The sequence below is a fragment of the Coregonus clupeaformis genome, chromosome 31, assembly GCF_020615455.1.
Source record: "Coregonus clupeaformis isolate EN_2021a chromosome 31, ASM2061545v1, whole genome shotgun sequence".
Classification (NCBI taxonomy): Eukaryota; Metazoa; Chordata; class Actinopteri; order Salmoniformes; family Salmonidae; genus Coregonus; species Coregonus clupeaformis.
This window is the reverse complement of record NC_059222.1, coordinates 17,778,210-17,798,267: the sequence shown is the minus strand read 5'-3', so window position 1 is coordinate 17,798,267 and position 20,058 is coordinate 17,778,210. Positions and strand designations below refer to the sequence as shown.

The 20,058-nt window shown below is 42.3% G+C and overlaps 1 protein-coding gene across 1 annotated transcript in view; it reads left to right on the top strand.

Annotated features, from left to right (window-relative positions):
• The window catches only part of LOC121547672 (integrin alpha-9-like), a 124,163-nt gene that overhangs the window by 37,141 nt on the left and 66,964 nt on the right, over positions 1-20,058 (top strand). The window contains exons 11-15 of the mRNA XM_041859049.2: positions 4,054-4,148; positions 5,516-5,606; positions 6,931-6,976; positions 9,686-9,840; positions 14,583-14,743. Coding sequence (XP_041714983.1) covers positions 4,054-4,148; positions 5,516-5,606; positions 6,931-6,976; positions 9,686-9,840; positions 14,583-14,743 — 548 coding nt within the window. The remainder of the gene's footprint in view (positions 1-4,053; positions 4,149-5,515; positions 5,607-6,930; positions 6,977-9,685; positions 9,841-14,582; positions 14,744-20,058) is intronic.

The window sequence follows — 20,058 nt, the reverse complement described above, 5'->3', positions numbered from 1 at the left end:
ACTACATTTCAAATGCATTTTGCTGTATTTCCTATTCAAACTCATTTCATGTATGTTTTCATGGAAAACAAGGCATTTCATTTCTAAGTGACCCCAAACATTTGAACGGTAGTGTATGTTTATATGAAAATGTTAACACTCCTCAAACCACTATTTAACACTATTGTTGTATATGTGCACATATTATATTTATGAGAAGTGGTCTAGTCTAGTGGCACATTTTCCTGGAATGTGATATAGCCTAATCATACAGTTTTTCTTCCACAATGTTAAACATTGTGACGTAAGTAAGCGTTGGATGGTTGTAATACGTATGCTATAAAACCCCAAAACCTTTTCTCTCAGGGACATTCTGTTTCGATTATTTTGTGGAGAGGGGGATCTTCAGTAAGCATAACTCTCTTTCACTCGTGTATGCACACACACTCACAGACGCAAACACACACCCAGACATAGCGTACACACACACACATACACACAGACATTCTATTTGTCCTGGCACTCACTGACAGTCTAAAGAAGGCTTTTCTTGGTGTGTGTAGACTGGAGAGCAGTACCACTCTCTCACATTATCTGATGAGGAATCTACTATTAGAACACTCATATTGTACCCATTGGCAGTATTGTGTGAAGTTCGAGGACTGGAAAAACAAATAACTTATTGTTCAATATGATTCCAGCTGTTTAGATGAGGCTTAGAGAGGAAATGAGTCATAAATAACATATTTTACACCCAGCATTTACATTAAATGTTCAGAAAATTGGAATACCATTCTGTAGCTTTCTGCTTTCAATTCCCCACATTTGACAATGTAAAGGAAACAGGATGAGGTACTTAGTAGCCTGTGTTGTTAAACCACATTATAAACCATGAAGAATTCCTTATCCATGATATGATTCAGTTTTAAAACGTTCACTTTTTTCTGAGGCATGCTATAGCAAGATCACTGACTATTTTTGTTTTTAAAGGGGAAAGTGCATTTTCCAGGTTTGGTTGCGAGGGGGGATAAGGGGACGTTGTCTGCGTATCAAATGCCACCCTCTTCCCTGCATAGTGCACAATTTTGACCAGGGCCCATTTGGGACGCAGACTTTATGTTTATCCTTTTGCCTTCAATTTTATGGTTCTGTTTCCCCTCTTACAGAGGTCTCCCACTGGGGTTTATGGGCACTGACAACACTTAAATGTCTATTAAGACACTGTAACAACATGTTTCCGAAGCACAGCCCGGCAAAAAGAAAACAGGCCCTGGGGGTCCTGACCATAGAAATAGAATGAATAGAACGGACGTCTCCATTCACTTCAATGATGGCATAATGGGTGGGCTGGCAGCCATTTTGAGTGTACCCATGCCAGGAAGTAAAAGCAGGAAGTGTATCTTCAACTGACATTACAAAAAATACACACATCAGATAGAATCATTTGAATTAACATTCTACATTACCATGTAGAATGTTGAAAGAACACTCAAAATAACTATGGAAATTATTGCATTACAATACCAGGCAGCCATTGCAAGTGTACCCATGAGTTTACCAGTCAAATTGCCATGGTTAGACCTTCCAAGCCTGTTCTATTCAGAGGCGTCATGCCCATAGTGGGCACAGGGGCACGTGCCCCCTAAGATTTGTCCTGTTTAAAAATAGATCTAATTTATTTTTATATATATATATTATTTTTTTTACTACTAGCCCCCTTATTTTTTTTCAGTTTTTTTTTTCAGGGGGTAGATCAGCTTAATATTGCAGATAGACTGTAACTTCCATCAATGTAATTGTCTGCATCACTTCCAATCCCCCATGTTTTTTTTTATATATATACATATATATATATATATATATATATATATATATATACATACATACATACATACATACATACATACATACATACATACATACATACATACATACATACATACATACATACATACAGTGGGGAAAAAAAGTATTTAGTCAGCCACCAATTGTGCAAGTTCTCCCACTTAAAAAGATGAGAGGCCTGTAATTTTCATCATAGGTACACATCAACTATGACAGACAAATTGAGGGGAAAAAATCCAGAAAATCACATTGGAGGATTTTTTATGAATTTATTTGCAAATTATGGTGGAAAATAAGTATTTGGTCACCTACAAACAAGCAAGATATCTGGCTCTCACAGACCTGTAACTTCTTCTTTAAGAGGCTCCTCTGTCCTCCACTCGTTACCTGTATTAATGGCACCTGTTTGAACTTGTTATCAGTATAAAAGACACCTGTCCACAACCTCAGTCACACTCCAAACTCCACTATGGCCAAGACCAAAGAGCTGTCAAAGGACACCAGAAACAAAATTGTAGACCTGCACCAGGCTGGAAAGACTGAATCTGCAATAGGTAAGCAGCTTGGTTTGAAGAAATCAACTGTGGGAGCAATTATTAGGAAATGGAAGATATACAAGACCACTGATAATCTCCCTCGATCTGGGGCTCCACGCAAGATCTCACCCCGTGGGGTCAAAATGATCACAAGAACGGTGAGCAAAAATCCCAGAACCACACAGGGGGACCTAGTGAATGACCTGCAGAGAGCTGGGACCAAAGTAACAAAGCCTACCATCAGTAACACACTACGCCGCCAGGGACTCAAATCCTGCAGTGCCAGACGTGTCCCCCTGCTTAAGCCAGTACATGTCCAGGCCCGTCTGAAGTTTGCTAGAGTGCATTTGGATGATCCAGAAGAGGATTGGGAGAATGTCATATGGTCAGATGAAACCAAAATAGAACTTTTTGGTAAAAACTCAACTCGTCGTGTTTGGAGGACAAAGAATACTGAGTTGCATCCAAAGAACACCATACCTACTGTGAAGCATGGGGGTGGAAACATCATGCTTTGGGGCTGTTTTTCTGCAAAGGGACCAGGACGACTGATCCGTGTAAAGGAAAGAATGAATGGGGCCATGTATCGTGAGATTTTGAGTGAAAACCTCCTTCCATCAGCAAGGGCATTGAAGATGAAACGTGGCTGGGTCTTTCAGCATGACAATGATCCCAAACACACCGCCCGGGCAACGAAAGAGTGGCTTCGTAAGAAGCATTTCAAGGTCCTGGAGTGGCCTAGCCAGTCTCCAGATCTCAACCCCATAGAAAATCTTTGGAGGGAGTTGAAAGTCTGTGTTGCCCAGCGACAGCCCCAAAACATCACTGCTCTAGAGGAGATCTGCATGGAGGAATGGGCCAAAATACTAGCAGCAGTGTGTGAAAACCTTGTGAAGACTTACAGAAAACGTTTGACCTGTGTCATTGCCAACAAAGGGTATATAACAAAGTATTGAGAAACTTTAGTTATTGACCACTTATTTTCCACCATAATTTGCAAATAAATTCATTAAAAATCCTACAATGTGATTTTCTGGATTTTCTTTTCTCATTTTGTCTGTCATAGTTGACGTGTACCTATGATGAAAATTACAGGCCTCTCTCATCTTTTTAAGTGGGAGAATTTGCACAATTGGTGGCTGACTAAATACTTTTTTCCCTCACTGTATGTGTGTATATATATATATATATATATATATATATATTTTTTTTTTAAAGAACCGCACTCAGATTGAATGTTTAATAGTCACATGTACAGGGTTGCAGGTGTGATTGCAGGGTACAGTGAAAATCATACAGTGGAAAGCTGACCGCTCAAGAGGTATGCTTACATATGAATTAAGCGTAATGATTATGGCTCTAGATTGCAGGAAAAAGCTGTTTCAGGTGTTTGAAAAATGTGAAACCCCCTCATTACCACCCTCCAGCAATCCTCACGTACTTTGTGCCCCCTTATATTTTAAGAGGTGCATGACGACCCTGTTTCTATTCATTTTATTTATATGGTCCTGACACACACAAAGCAGCATCTTGAATGGCTGTTGGAGTTGGAGTTTGAATCCAGTCTTGTTGGTTCTTAACTTTCTTGTTAATTTTCTGTAGATGACTAATACCAAACTCTTTCTCTCTGTGTGTATGTCTCTGTCTCTCTGCCTCTGTCGTCTTCTCTCTCTCTCCCCCCCTCTCTCTCTAGATGTGGCCATAGGAGCACCCAAAGAAGATGACTACGGTGGAGCAGTCTACATTTACCATGGCGATGCCACAGGAGTCGTCAACAAATATTCTATGGTAAAGACACTTTCAATGGTTAGACACAACAAGTAATCAACAAAAGCCTTGGGCAGATCATATGCCACCATTATAGGCTCTTATTGGAGGAAGAGATACTAGAGAGTCGAGACAATTCATCTTAAGCCAATTGAGATATGATGTCCCCTGTGTTTGAGACCAACAACATAAAATATCATCATCATCTGTTTTTAATTTCTAGTTTAGTCGGCACACACACAAACACGTTTGTTTTACTATCCTTGTGGGGACCAGACAATTGATTCCCATTCAAAATCCTATTTTCCTTAACCTAACCCTAACCTTTAACCCCAAACCACTAACTCCTAAACCTAACCCCTAAACCTAAAATAGCATTTTCTCTTGTGGGGACCAGCGAAATGTTCAGAATATTCCTTGTTTTACTATCCTTGTGAGGACTTCTGGTCCCCACAAGGATAGTGAAACCAAACACACACACCTTATTATGTTAGCAACAAGGATAACATCACAGCTCCATCTGTGTTGACACAGCAACAGTATTACTCTCTGTCTGCATCTCAAATGACACCCTATTCCCTATAGTGCACTGTTTTTGACCAGAGCCCTATGTGCACTAAATAGGGAATAGGGTTCCATTTGGGAAGCGTCCTCTGACTAACGTGTCATAAAGACCCAGGTGGTAATGTTATCCTGGGAAGAGATTTTCCACTCATCTAATACGAACACACGCACAGACACACACACACACACACACACACACACACACACACACACACACACACACACACACACACACACACACACCCCACAGGAGTGTGTTTTCATTAGCTGGGAAGCCAGAACAAAAAATCCCCACAATGGTATTAGCCCCATGAAACAATATTATAAAATGTGAGTCCCAAATGGCACCCCTGTATAGTGCACTACTTTTCACCAGAGCCAGTAGGTCCCAGGTCAAAAGTAATCCACTACATAGGGCATAGGGTCCCATTTTAAACACAGTCACAGTAGTCCTTCATTTCTATTTACTGAGAGATACAGGATGGGGTGAAATGTAGAAGTCCACTTCCCTCTCAAACCGTAGCCTTGCTCAGTGTTGTTGGAAGATTAAGGCACAGACAGTGGTCTGTTTAAGTAGCAGTAACAGACACAGTGGACTGTTTAAGTAGCAGTAACAGACACAGTGGTCTGCTATGGTAACAGACACATGCTTGACTGGTGTGAGTCAGTGTGATGCTTATCCCTCCTGATACAGTAATGTGTTCGCTAGTGTTGGTCTGACAGGTCAGTGTGTGAGTGTGTGTGTACTTGCTTGTGTGCTTGCATGTGTTTGTGTGTGTGTGTGTGTGTGTGTTCTATCTCACGTTTTATATAATTAATTGCAGAGGCTGTCTGGACGGAGCGTAAACCCCGCCCTCCAGATGTTCGGCCAATCAATCTCTGGCAATGTCGACATGGACGGCAATGGATATCCAGGTACTGTCACAATATACAGTACAATAGATAGAATTGGCGTGCTCAACTCAAAAGTTTGTAGTAATAAATAGTATTTCGGTGCCGGATTCAAAAGGCGTACACTGTAGAAAAAAAAGAAAAGCTTGCACACTGTAACATTCTTTAAGTTTTAATGTATTTTTGAGCAGCTTAAAAATACATTCAAACTTAAATAATATTTCAGTGAGTGCAGTTTTTTCCTTTGTACAGTACAGTACAGATATGATACAATGTAGCCAACACTAGGATCAGGGTTAATGAAACACGTAGGGCCTGCAGCTCAACTACCCAACACTAGGTTTAGGGTTAATGAAACACGTAGGGCCTACAGCTCAACTACCCAACACTAGGTTTAGGGTTAATGAAACACGTAGGGCGTACAGCTCAACTACCCAACACTAGGTTTAGGGTTAATGAAACACGTAGGGCCTACAGCTCAACTACCCAACACTAGGTTTAGGGTTAATGAAACACGTAGGGCCTACAGCTCAACTACCCAACACTAGGTTTAGGGTTAATAAAACACGTAGGGCCTACAGCTCAACTTCATGTCGTTATTGTAAAAGAGAATGTGTTCTCATTTACCTACCTGGTGAGATTTAGGTTAAATGAATAAATCAACCGAACTCTGATCGAATCAGCAGACAAAGTAAAGAATGTCCAAAGAGCTTTGTGGTATTATTCACGCCTTCTCCCATTTGTTCTCCTGTCTGTCTGACTCCGAGTGATCACTGGTCAGCCAGTTAGACTCCTGTCTGTCTGACTCCGAGTGATCACTGGTCAGCCAGTTAGACTCCTGTTTGTCTGACTCCGAGTGGACACTGGTCAGCCAGTTAGACTCCTGTCTGTCTGACTCCGAGTGGACACTGGTCAGCCAGTTAGACTCCTGTCTGTCTGACTCCGAGTGGACACTGGTCAGTCGGTTAGACTCGTGATGCTGAGGCATGTTGTTTACTGCATTCCACATCAATAGGGGACATTTAGAACTAGAACAGCAAACAACAAGTATGAGGACTCCATTGTTAAAGCGCAACTGAAGGCAATAAACAACTTATCTGGTAGAAAACAGCCCATGTGGCATCGATATTAGTCAGAATCATTTATTCTAGTGTCAAAATTGACTACAAAGTGTAAATCGAATGATTTTGGTGCTGCATTTATTAATGAGCAAGCTAAAAAACTAGGCCAAATCAGTAAGTTCAGCCCCTCTTTAATGATAACCTTTGTGTAGTGTGCCATATATTCAAAGAAGGAGATAAATCTGCACTAACTTAGATTTCGCTCATTGGTTGTTCTTTCATTGCAGATATTACCATTGGAGCTTTTATGGCTGATAGTGTGGTGTTATTGAGGTGAGTGGTTGTATTGCTGAAGTTGGAAAGTAATATATTTCGGTGTTACACAAATAGTGGCATTGTTTCAATGTCCATACCAACATACCACTTTGAATGCATGCCCAATATATAGTTTTATTCTAAGAGGTAACCTATGCTAGTGTAGATATTGGAACAGAGCAGTATAAATGCATACAGTGGAACAGAGTATGTGTTTAATCACAGAAAGAAATTAATGCCAAGCTGTGTCCACTGCAGTACCATGTTCAACATGTTGTAAGTCCATTGACACCATGTTGTATTGTATTCGTTGTAGGTCCATTGACACCATGTTGTATTGTAATGGTTGTAGGTCCATTGACACCATGTTGTATTGTATTCGTTGTAGGTCCATTGACACCATGTTGTATTGTAATGGTTGTAGATCCATTGACACCATGTTGTCATGTATTCGTTGTAGGTCCATTGACACCATGTTGTATTGTAATGGTTTTAGATCCATTGACACCATGTTGTATTGTAATGGTTGTAGATCCATTGACACCATGTTGTATTGTATTGGTTGTAGGTCCATTGACACCATGTTGTATTGTATTAGTTGTAGGTCCATTGACACCATGTTGTATTGTAATGGTTGTAGATCCATTGACACCATGTTGTATTGTAATGGTTGTAGATCCATTGACACCATGTTGTATTGTAATGGTTGTAGATCCATTGACACCATGTTGTATTGTAATGGTTGTAGATCCATTGACACCATGTTGTATTGTATTCGTTGTAGGTCCATTGACACCATGTTGTATTGTAATGGTTGTAGATCCATTGACACCATGTTGTATTGTAATGGTTGTAGATCCATTGACACCATGTTGTATTGTATTGGTTGTAGGTCCAGTGACACCATGTTGTATTGTAATGGTTGTAGGTCCATTGACACCATGTTGTATTGTATTCGTTGTAGGTCCATTGACACCATGTTGTATTGTAATGGTTGTAGATCCATTGACACCATGTTGTCATGTATTCGTTGTAGGTCCATTGACACCATGTTGTATTGTAATGGTTTTAGATCCATTGACACCATGTTGTATTGTAATGGTTGTAGATCCATTGACACCATGTTGTATTGTATTGGTTGTAGGTCCATTGACACCATGTTGTATTGTATTAGTTGTAGGTCCATTGACACCATGTTGTATTGTAATGGTTGTAGATCCATTGACACCATGTTGTATTGTAATGGTTGTAGATCCATTGACACCATGTTGTATTGTAATGGTTGTAGATCCATTGACACCATGTTGTATTGTAATGGTTGTAGATCCATTGACACCATGTTGTATTGTATTCGTTGTAGGTCCATTGACACCATGTTGTATTGTAATGGTTGTAGATCCATTGACACCATGTTGTATTGTAATGGTTGTAGATCCATTGACACCATGTTGTATTGTATTGGTTGTAGGTCCAGTGACACCATGTTGTATTGTAATGGTTGTAGGTCCATTGACACCATGTTGTATTGTATTCGTTGTAGGTCCATTGACACCATGTTGTATTGTATTAGTTGTAGGTCCATTGACACCATGTTGTATTGTAATGGTTGTAGATCCATTGACACCATGTTGTATTGTATTGGTTGTAGATCCATTGACACCATGTTGTATTGTATTAGTTGTAGGTCCATTGACACCATGTTGTATTGTAATGGTTGTAGATCCATTGACACCATGTTGTATTGTATTGGTTGTAGATCCATTGACACCATGTTGTAATGTAATGGTTGTAGATCCATTGACACCATGTTGTATTGTATTGGTTGTGGACTATTGACACCATGTTGTATTGTAATGGTTGTAGATCCATTGACACCATGTTGTATTGTATTGGTTGTAGATCCATTGACACCATGTTGTATTGTAATGGTTGTAGATCCATTGACACCATGTTGTATTGTATTGGTTGTAGATCCATTGACACCATGTTGTATTGTATTGGTTGTAGATCCATTGATACCATGTTGTATTGTATTGGTTGTAGATCCATTGACACCATGTTGTATTGTAATGGTTGTAGATCCATTGACACCATGTTGTATTGTATTGGTTGTAGATCCATTGACACCATGTTGTATTGTATTGGTTGTAGATCCATTGACACCATGTTGTATTGTATTGGTTGGAGGTCCATTGACATCATGTTGTATTGCAGCATTCCTCCTCCTCCAAACACAGCGAGTTGAGTTGATGCCAAAGAGCTAGCCAGTCTCCAGACCTTAATCCCATAGAAAATCTGTGGAGGGAGCTGAAGGTTCGAGTTGCCAAACGTCAGCCTCGAAACCTTAATGACTTGGAGAAGATATGCAAAGAGGAGTGGGACAAAATCCCTCCTGAGATGTGTGCAAACCTGGTGGCCAACTACAAGAAATGTCTGACCTCTGTGATTGCCAACAAGGGTTTTGCCACCAAGGACTTAGTCATGTTTTGCAGAGGGGTCAAATACTTACCCTCATTAAAATGCAAATCAATTTATAAAATTTTGGACATGCGTTTTTCTGGATTTTTTTGTTGTTATTCTTTCTCTCACTGTTCAAATAAACCTACCATTAAAATTATAGACTGATCATTTATTTGTCAGTGGGCAAACGTACCAAATCAGCAGGGGATCAAATACTTTTTTCCCTCACTGTAGGTCCATTGACACCATGTTATGTTTGGTCTCTAGGTCCCGACCGGTAATCACTGTGGACGTGTCCATCTACCTGCCTGTCTCCATTAACATCTCTGTGCCTCAGTGTCATGAGGGACCACAGCACCTCAACTGTTTCAACGCTACAGTCTGCCTGCTCTTCAGAGGAAAACACCTGCCTGGACAGATAGGTGAGCACAACTGTCTCACATCTAATCAAATGGCTACCCAGACTATTTGCATTGCCCCCCCACCCCTCTTTTACACTGCTGCTACTCTCTGTTTATTATCTATGCATAGTCACTTTAATAACTCTACCTACATGTACATAATACCCCAACTACCTCGACTAACCGGTGCCCCCGCACATTGACTCGGTACCGGTACCCCCTGTATATAGCCTCACTATTGTAATTTTTACTGCTGCTCTTTAATTATTTGTTACTTTTATTTCGTATTATTTTATATTGTATTTTTTTGTGATGTTTTTATTTTTGATATATTTATTTGGGTATTCTTTCTTAAAACTGCATTGTTGGTTAAGGGCTTGTAAGTAAGCATTTCACTGTAAGGTCTACACCTGTTGTATATGGCGCATGTGACAAATAAAATTGGATTTGATTTGAACTACAGCATAACTACAGCCGACACACTAAAAAAGTTACAACTCACTTTACTTTATAGAGTGATACGTTTGAACTGGGACCCCTCATATGCCTTGTTTTAGTAGTTAGAACTAGTAGGCTATATTGTAGTGGATTATTCAGGGGGATTTGTAAATATGCCACTGAATTGTGTCATTCCATGATGTAGCCTTTGGCCAATGGATGCTGCCTATGGTTGTGGTTCTCCTTCAGTCTATTGGTCTATTCTGGTTATAATCCAGCCAATAGGTGTTGACTGTTTAGGTGTGGTCCTGGTTAGCTGTTTAGGTGTGGTCCTGGTTGGCTGTTTAGGTGTGGTCATGGTTTAGTGTTTGGGTCTGGTCATGGTGTTCTGAGTGTTCAGTGTTTAAATGTTTTGTCATGGTTATTGTTCGACTGTTTAGGTGTGTTCATGGTTGACTGTTGTTTGGGTGTGGCCACAGTTGGGTGTGGTCGTGTTGAACACCCCCCAGCCCCCCAGGACAGGGAAATAGCCTGCTGTTTCATTACATAATGAGGAGCAGGTCCAGGGCCAGGCGTAACAGGAGGAATAATGCTTCTCTGTTCTCTTCTGTTTGACTGTTTGGCACAGCCAGTGGAAAGTAGTTCTGCACTGCCTGACTGGCTGCACTGCAGTATCTCGTGTCTTTCTGTTTGGTGATGACGCCCGGTAGTTTGTGTGTGTGTGCACGCGTATGTGTGTGTGTGTGTGTCTGTCCTGTTTGGTGAAAACGCCTGGACCGGTAATGAACACAACGCCCCTTTCCGCCTGACAGGGTGAGGTCATGGAAGGCACCCCCTAACACACATACATGGATGCACGCGCGTACACACACAACATGGCGCACGCACCACACACACACGCACCACACCGAGATACACACAGTACATAAAGTATAACTCCCGAGTGGCGCAGTGGTCTAAGGCCAATTGTGCGCCGCCCCATGGGTCTCCCGGTCGCGGCCGGCTACGACAGAGCCTGGATTCGAACCAGGATCTCTAGTGGCACTAGAGATCCTGCTAGCTGTGCCACTAGAGATCCTGGTTCGAATCCAGGCTCTGTCGTAGCCGGCCGCGACCGGGAGACCCATGGGGCGGCGCACAATTGCCCCAGCGTCGTCCAGGGTAGGGGAGGGAATGGCCGGCAGGGATGTAGCTCAGTTGGTAGAGCATGGCGTTTGCAACGCCAGGGTTGTGGGTTTGATTCCCACGGGGGTCCAGTATGAAAAAATTAAAATAATCTATGCACTCACTAACTGTAAGTCACTCTGGATAAGAGCGTCTGCTAAATGACTAAAATGTAAATGTTATAAAGTGACAGATTGTAAACAGTAGCAGCAGCGTATGTGATGAGTCAAAAAAGTTTGTGCAAAAGGTGTCAATGCAGATAGTCCGGGTAACTATTTAACAAACTATTTAACAGTCTTATGGCTGTTGGGGGTTTAAGCTGTTCAGGGTCCTGTTGGTTCCAGACTTGGTGCATCGGTGCCGCTTGCCGTGCGGTAGCAGAGAGAAATGGGTGTTTCTCAAAATGCATACTACTGTACTCCACACTCTCATGCTTCAAGTGCATTTTCCGAGGACGTTCTCTTGAGTACGTTCTTGTGGGGACGAGAGTGTGGAAAACATTTCATTTGAGAAGCACTCTCACTCCCCCTACTATATTACCTCACGCCATTCACTGAACCTTATTCCATCCAGGACAATGGCAACAGTATAGATGAAACAAGATATACGCAAAGCAAACGTTTTACTTCATAATTATTAATCTAGATATATGTGCATCGTAATCTAGCTACCCAGCTAGCTAGTTAAACAGGCAAAAATGACCTAAAACTAATGTTATGCAAGGTAGATGTCAATTCTTTGTGGCTAGCTAGCTAGCCATTTAGCCCTATTGACTTACTATGGACTTACCCATTCACTGAACCTTCCTTCTTCTAGCCAGGACAATGGCAATAGAGACGATAGTATAACAGGCAAAAATGACCTAAAACCAATGTTATCCAAGGTAGATGTAAATTCTTCGTGGTTAGCTAGCTAACAATCCTTTATGGCTATCCTTTGTGGCTATCTCGGAGCACGGTAGTATGCATTTTGAGAAACACTGTATGACTTGGGTGGCTGGACTCTATTACAATTTTTAGGGCCTTCTTCTGAGACCGCCTGGTATAGAGATTGCCTCATCTGTGGATCTGTTGGGGTGGTATGCAAATCGGAGTAGGTCCAGGGTGTCTGGGATGATGGTGTTGATGTGAGCCATGACCAGCCTTTCAAAGCATTTCATGGCTACAGATGTCAGAGCTACCTAGACAGGTTACCTTAGCATTCTTGGGCACAGGAACTATGGTGGTCTGCCTGAAACATGTAGGTATTATAGACTGGGTCAGGGAGAGGTTGAAAATGTCAGTAAAGACACTTACCAGCTGGTCAATGCATGCTCTGAGTACGCGTCCTGGTAATCCGTCTGGCCCCACTGCCTTGTGAATGTTAACCTGTTTAAAGGTCTTACTCACATCGGCAATGGAGTGCATGATCACACAGTCGTCCGGAACAGCTGGTGCTCTCACGCATGGTTCAGTGTTGATTGCCACGAAGCTAACATAGAAGGCATTTAGCTCATCTGGTAGGCTCGCATCACTGGACAGCTCTAGGCTGGGTTTCCCTTTGTAATCTGTGATAGTTTGCAAGTCCTGCCAAATTCGACGAGCGTCAGAGCTGGTGTAGTAGGATTTGATCTTAGTCCTGTATTCACCCTTTGCCTGTTTGATGGTTTGTCGGAGGGCGTAGCGGGATTTCTTATAAGCGTCCAGGTTACTATCCCGGTCCTTGAAAGCGGCAGCTCTAGCCTTAAACTCAGTGCGGATGTTGCCTGTAATCCATGGCTTTTGGTTGGGATATGTACGTATGGTCACTGTGGGGACAATGTTGTCGATGCACTTATTAATGCTATCAGATGAGTCCCGGAACATATTCCAATCTTTGCTAGCGAAACAGTCCTGTGGCTTAGCATCCACTTCAGTATTGAGCGCGTCACTGGTTCTTCCTGTTTGAGATTTTGCTTCTAAGCAGGAATCAGGAGGATAGAGTTATGGTCAGATTTGTCAAATGGAGGGTGAGGGAGAGCTTTGTATGCATCTCTGTTTATGGAGTAAAGGTTATCTTGCCTTGTTTTGCCTGTAGTTGCACAGGTGACATACTGGTAGAAATTTGATAAAACGGATTTAAGTTTTCCTGCATGAAATCACCGGCCACTAGGAGCACCGCCTTTGGATGAGCATTTTCTTGTTTGGTTATGGCCCTATACAGCTCTTTGAGTGTGTTCTTAGTGCCAGCATCGGTTTGTGGTGGTAAATAGACAGATACGAAAAATATAGATGAAAACTCTCTTGGTAAATAGTATGGTTTACAGTTTATCATGAGGATTGAGACTTCCTTAATATTAGAGATCGCGCACCAGCTGTTGTTAACAAAGATACACACACCACCCCCCTTGAGCTTACCTGATGCTGCCGTTCTGTCCTGCCGATTCATAGAAAAACCAGCTAGAATATTATCCATCTCCTTGTTCAGCCAAGTTTCAGAGAAACATAGGATATTACAGTTCTTCAGGTTCCGTTGATAGGATAGTCTCGAATGGAGTTCATCCGGTTTGTTCTCCAGTGATTGTACATTCGCCAATAGAACAGAGAGTAGAAGCGGATTATTTACTCTCCGCCGTAGTTTCATCAGGTTACCCGCACGTCAGCCTCTATATCGCCGTCTCTTTCTCTTCCGAGTGTCAGGGATTAGGGCCTGGTACGGGGTGAGCAGTATGTCCTTTGCCGCAGACGCATTGAAGTAGAAATCTTCATCCAAATCAAGGCTAGTGATCACTGTTCTGATGTCCAAACGCTATTTTCGGTCATAGGAAACGATGGTGGAAACATTATGTACGAAAAAAAGTTAAGATCAGCTCAAAATAGTAGAATTGGTCAGGAGCCCATAAAACAGCCGCTATACATTCCAGCGTCATTTTGTGTGTGTGTGCATGTCTGGTAGTGAGACATGATGACATCTCCAACTAAGGCTTGACCTGACTAAGATCCACCTTGGATCGAAACATTGTCACTATTAAAAGGTGCTATTAGGAGCCTTACATTGCCCTGTAATTTTCCTCTCTAACTAACAAATGTGGACCTCTCTCTCCCCTATGTTTGACTGTATGAATGTCTTATTCAGACTGTGTGAAGTGAAACATGACTTAGCTTTAACTAACCCATGATTCCCCCTCTCTCTCCTCTCCCCAGAGTTGCTGTATAACCTGACAGCTGATGTGGATAAGAGACAAAGGAGCCAGCCTTCCAGAGTGTACTTCGTTCAGAACGGAGCCCAGATGAGCTCTGTGAGCAACGAGCTCAGTCTGGACATCAACAGAGTGGAGTGCCAACAGTACACCGCATACGTTAAGGTGAGTTCCTAGACCTCAGTCATATGAGGGATCATAGCTTTCACCTTGATTCACCTGATCAGTCTATGTCATGGAAAGAGCAGGTGTTCCTAATGTTTTGTACACTCAGTATGTGTGTGCGTGCATGTGTGTGACAGTTCAACAGTTTAATAGTTGTCTGGTTGAGTGGTATTTGACTACAGCCTGCTGGGTCAGGTCAAAGGTGACAGGCAGGCGGTCATAATGGTTCATAAAACCACTGTTTACTTTCAGACTGTGCTGTCATCTCCAAATGGGTAGAAACCATAGACATTGAAACCAGTAGATTGTAATAGCGCTGACGTCATCCACGTATTCCTATGGAAAACTCCCGATGGCGCATGAAGTCGGAAGTATATGAATTTGAAGCGCGCAAAGGATCATGGTCGATGTAGTCGTTTTCATCCTGCCTGAGAGAGTAAACCCAATGCTGCAAGATGACGTCGCCATCAATAACGGAAGCCTTGGACATAAACAGTCGAGAACCAACCGATCACAACTCGGTTAGGCTAGATTGGATTTATATATAAATTGTACAATTATTTTATCTCGATTCTGTATTTTTATATAATTGTAGACTTTATCTTTATCATTTGTGCAACTGCATCATTTTGTCATAATAAAAATAACCTCAGACATTCATAATGTATTCAATAATAGTTGCATACTAAATTGATATTTCAAACATAGTGAGTGCAATCCTCCATCTCCATGGCCATCCTCTGTTCTCTACTCTGTCATCCTCTGTTCTCCGCTCTGTCGTCCTCTGTTCTCCACTCTGTCATCCTCTGTTCTCCGCTCTGTCGTCCTCTGTTCTCCGCTCTGTCGTCCTCTGTCAGCCCCATAGACATTGGTCAGCCCCTCCATCTCCACTTGACAGGCTCGTTGACACTGCACTCTCATCTGGATAGCACACCACACCCCATTAGGTGCACGTGCAAAGAGCGTGCATGTGGGCGTGAGCCTCCTCGTAGCCTGCCGGCCCGTGATTGGTCTGTGTCAGCATGTGGTCCTGTGTGACGACAAATGTAGTAGTCAGAATGGATCGCTATTTCATTAAATATCTCGAACTTTAAAATAATTCACTGTGGGGATCGAACTTGATCATAATTGTAAAAAACATAGAGCCCAAAACTGCCGTCCCCCCAATCACTGTGGTGATCGTAATTGACATAGGCATTCTAGGGCTTTTGGCACTGCTAGGTTGCTATGCAGTAGCCGACCAGCAGAGCTTGTGACTTCACGCTCCAGACGGACAGAGGGGGCCTTGTAGAAACAGGAGACAGTAAAGTAATCTATTACACAGACAACATAGCTAAGTAGCTAAGGTGCAGGGAAATATGTGACTTAAACTGGAGAAAGAACCCTCCACACACTCACTGTTAAGCCATGCAAATTTCAGTCATTTAATTTCCAAGCTTTCTGTTACAGCAGTAGACCTTTGTCACTATTCTCAGATAGCATAGCCTAGAAATCTAACAAAGCCTGTTCTTAAACTAAGTTTTAATGACTGCAATTTGCATGGATCTTAATGTGCAGACGAAAGCTTCTTGTCCTCAGTAAGAACAGTAGACAGATGCTCCATTGTCACTTCATAAGTAGTTAATTACTTTATGACAGCCAGCTGATTCAGAAGCAGCATTTGAGCGGACCTATGTCCTGAGGCCTGAGGGCGTCCATTTATGTCTCACCTCCTGCTAATGGGGACCAGAGGTCCCACCCCACACGGAGCCTGTACATTTTACTGGCATTCTTTACAGTGGACCCCAGGCTAATTTCTCCCCGGGAGGCTGAGCCCGACTGAACTACGTAGTGAAAGGAGCTGTCATTACAATGCTAGCCCCCCTCAAACAGCCCAGTGTTCAAACACTATTCAAAACTCTTATACTTTATCTGTGCTTGCCTGGCTTAATGGACCAATAGAATAGTACGAAAAACTGCAAACCCAGCCCATCTGGCACTCCAGGCAGGCTGAATCAAACACTCAAAGTATTTAAAAGATTTTGAATAATGTTTGAACCCAGGTCTGCTTTGAGTACATTATCACTTTTATACAACAGGTTACCAACATACAGTGAGGGAAAAAAGTATTTGATCCCCTGCTGATTTTGGACGTTTGCCCACTGACAAAGACATGATCAGTCTATAATTTTAATGGTAGGTTTATTTGAACAGTGAGAGAAAGAATAACAACAACAAAAATCCAGAAAAACGCATGTCAGAAATGTTATCAATTGATTTGCATTTTAATGAGGGAAATAAGTATTTGACCCCTCTGCAAAACATGACTTAGTACTTGGTGGCAAAACCCTTGTTGGCAATCACAGAGGTCAGACGTTTCTTGTAGTTGGCCACCAGGTTTGCACACATCTCAGGAGGGATTTTGTTCCACTCCTCTTTGCAGATCTTCTACAAGTCATAAGGTTTCGAGGCTGACGTTTGGCAACTCGAACCTTCAGCTCCCTCCACAGATTTCCTATGGGATTAAGGTCTGGAGACTGGCTAGGCCACTCCAGGACCTTAATGTGCTTCTTCTTGAGCCACTCCTTTGTTGCCTTGGCCGTGTGTTTTGGGTCATTGTCATGCTGGAATTCCCATCCACGACCCATTTTCAATGCCCTGGCTGAGGGAAGGAGGTTCTCACCCAAGATTTGACGGTACATGGCCCCGTCCATCGTCACTTTGATGTGGTGAAGTTGTCCTGTCCCCTTAGCAGAAAAACACCCCCAAAGCATAATGTTTCCACCTCCATGTTTGACGGTGGGGATGGTGTTCTTGGGGTCATAGGCAGCATTCCTCCTCCTCCAAACACGGCGAGTTGAGTTGATGCCAAAGATTTTGGTCTCATCTGATAACAACACTTTCACCCAGTTCTCCTCTGAATCATTCAGATGTTCATTGGCAAACTTCAGACGGCCCTGTATATGTGCTTTCTTGAGCAGGGGGACCTTGCGGGCGCTGCAGGATTTCAGTCCTTCACGGCGTAGTGTGTTACCAATTGTTTTCTTGGTGACAATGGTCCCAGCTGCCTTGAGATCATTGACAAGATCCTCCCGTGTAGTTCTGGGCTGATTCCTCACCGTTCTCATGATCATTGCAACTCCACGAGGTGAGATCTTGCATGGAGCCCCAGGCCGAGGGAGATTGACAGTTCTTTTGTGTTTCTTCCATTTGCGAATAATCACAACAACTGTTGTCACCTTCTCACCAAGCTGCTTGGCGATGGTCTTGTAGCCCATTCCAGCCTTGTGTAGGTCTACAATCTTGTCCCTGACATCCTTGGAGAGCTCTTTGGTCTTGGCCATGGTGGAGTGTTTGGAATCTGATTGATTGATTGCTTCTGTGGACAGGTGTCTTGTATACAGGTAACAAGCTGAGATTAGGAGCACTCCCTTTAAGAGTGTGCTCCTAATCTCAGCTCGTTACCTGTATAAAAGACACCTGGGAGCCAGAAATCTTTCTGATTGAGAGGGGGTCAAATACTTATTTCCCTCATTAAAATGCTAATCAATTTATAACATTTTTGACATGCGTTTTTCTGTATTTTTTTGTTGTTATTCTTTGTTATTGTTGTTCAAATAAACCTACCATTAAAATGATAGACTAATCATTTCTTTGTCAGTGGGCAAACGTACAAAATCAGCAGGGGATCAAATAAATTTTTCCCTCACTGTACATTATTGCTTTTATAAACCGGTTACCAACGCAATTAGAGCAGTTAAAAAAAATGTTTTGTCATACCCGGGGTGTACGGTCTGATATACCACGGCTGTCAATCAATCAGCATTCAGGGCCACCCAGTTTATAATGATACTTAGACACTTAGGGTTGCCTCTTCTTTAACACTGTAATCAGACAGAGCATAAACTGTTAGCTTCAACTGTGTAAATTGTAAGTATGCACACAATAGATCAGCAATAAGAAAATGTATGTTAATTCCCAAAGTAAACATGTTCAACATTTTCTGTACAGCAATATCGCTATTTTTTTTGCGTCCCAAAAGGCACCAGATTCCCTTTCTAGTGCACTACTTTAGACCAGAGCCCTATGTGGGGCCCTAAGTGCACTATAAAGGGAATAGGGTGCCATTTGGGATGCAGATTCTGTGTTTCTGGGTGGGCAGTAGTGTACAGTAGATTAGCTTTGACATCTGGTGTGTGCTATGTACGTAACTAACTGGCATCTCTCTGTCTCTGTGTGCTTTAATGTACTAGCAGGGATAAACACTCTTCCAGTAAAGCTGAAAGTGGGATTCATCAGGCCAGTTCCACAAGAGTGTGCAAAGGGTGGCTATTTGAAGAATCTCAAATATAAAATGTATTTTGATTTGTTTAACACTTTTTTGTGTTATTTCATAGTTTTGATGTCTTCACTATTATTGTCAAAGTAGAAAATAGTAAAAATAAAGAAAAACCCTTGAATGAGTAGGTGTTCTAAAACTTTTGACCGGTAGTGTACACACACACAGACACACACTCACACTTACATATTTTGTGTGAAGAAATGTTGAGTTTGAATTAGCTTATCGTAGGTTTGAAGAAGAGTGTGTAGGCCCAGCCCATGTAACCATGAGGTGTCTGGTAGTGTAGCTGATTAGTCTAGTAATGGTTAGTGTTGGATTGAAGGGGTATATTTTCCTGGCTTTGTTGTGTGGGGTGAGGAACACAGATGTGTGAACAAGGAATAGGTTTCTATACAGTTCTATAGATTAGTATACAGTTACAATCTGAATCAGAAATGACCACCACAAGCCAACCAAAGAACCAGTACACTCACTCATCTTCGCTAGCTTAGAATCCCACACAAGTAGAATTCCAACCTAACCACACCAGACTGCTTAGACTAGAGTGATCATGGTTTTCAGTCTAACCTTTGATACTGTACAGATGATTGAGGAAAATAAAGGGGAGGAAAGATTCTAGTATAGGGATTACACACTTTAATCTTATCCTCTAAGTGTTTGTTTGTGACTCTGAGCAGAGCCTGGAGAGAGAGAGCCTGGAGAGAGAGAGCCTGGAGAGAGAGAGAGAGAGACTGGAGAGAGAGACTGGAGAGGAGAGAGAGAGAGAGAGGAGAGAGAGAGAGAGAGAGAGAGAGAGAGAGAGAGAGAGAGAGAGAGAGAGAGAGAGAGAGAGAGAGAGAGAGAGAGAGAGAGAGAGAGAGAGAGAGAGAGAGAGAGAGAGAGAGAGAGAGAGAGAGAGAGAGAGAGAGAGAGAGAGAGAGAGAGAGACTGGAGAGAGAGAGAGAGAGACTGAGAGAGAGAGAGAGAGAGACTGGAGAGAGAGAGAGAGAGAGAG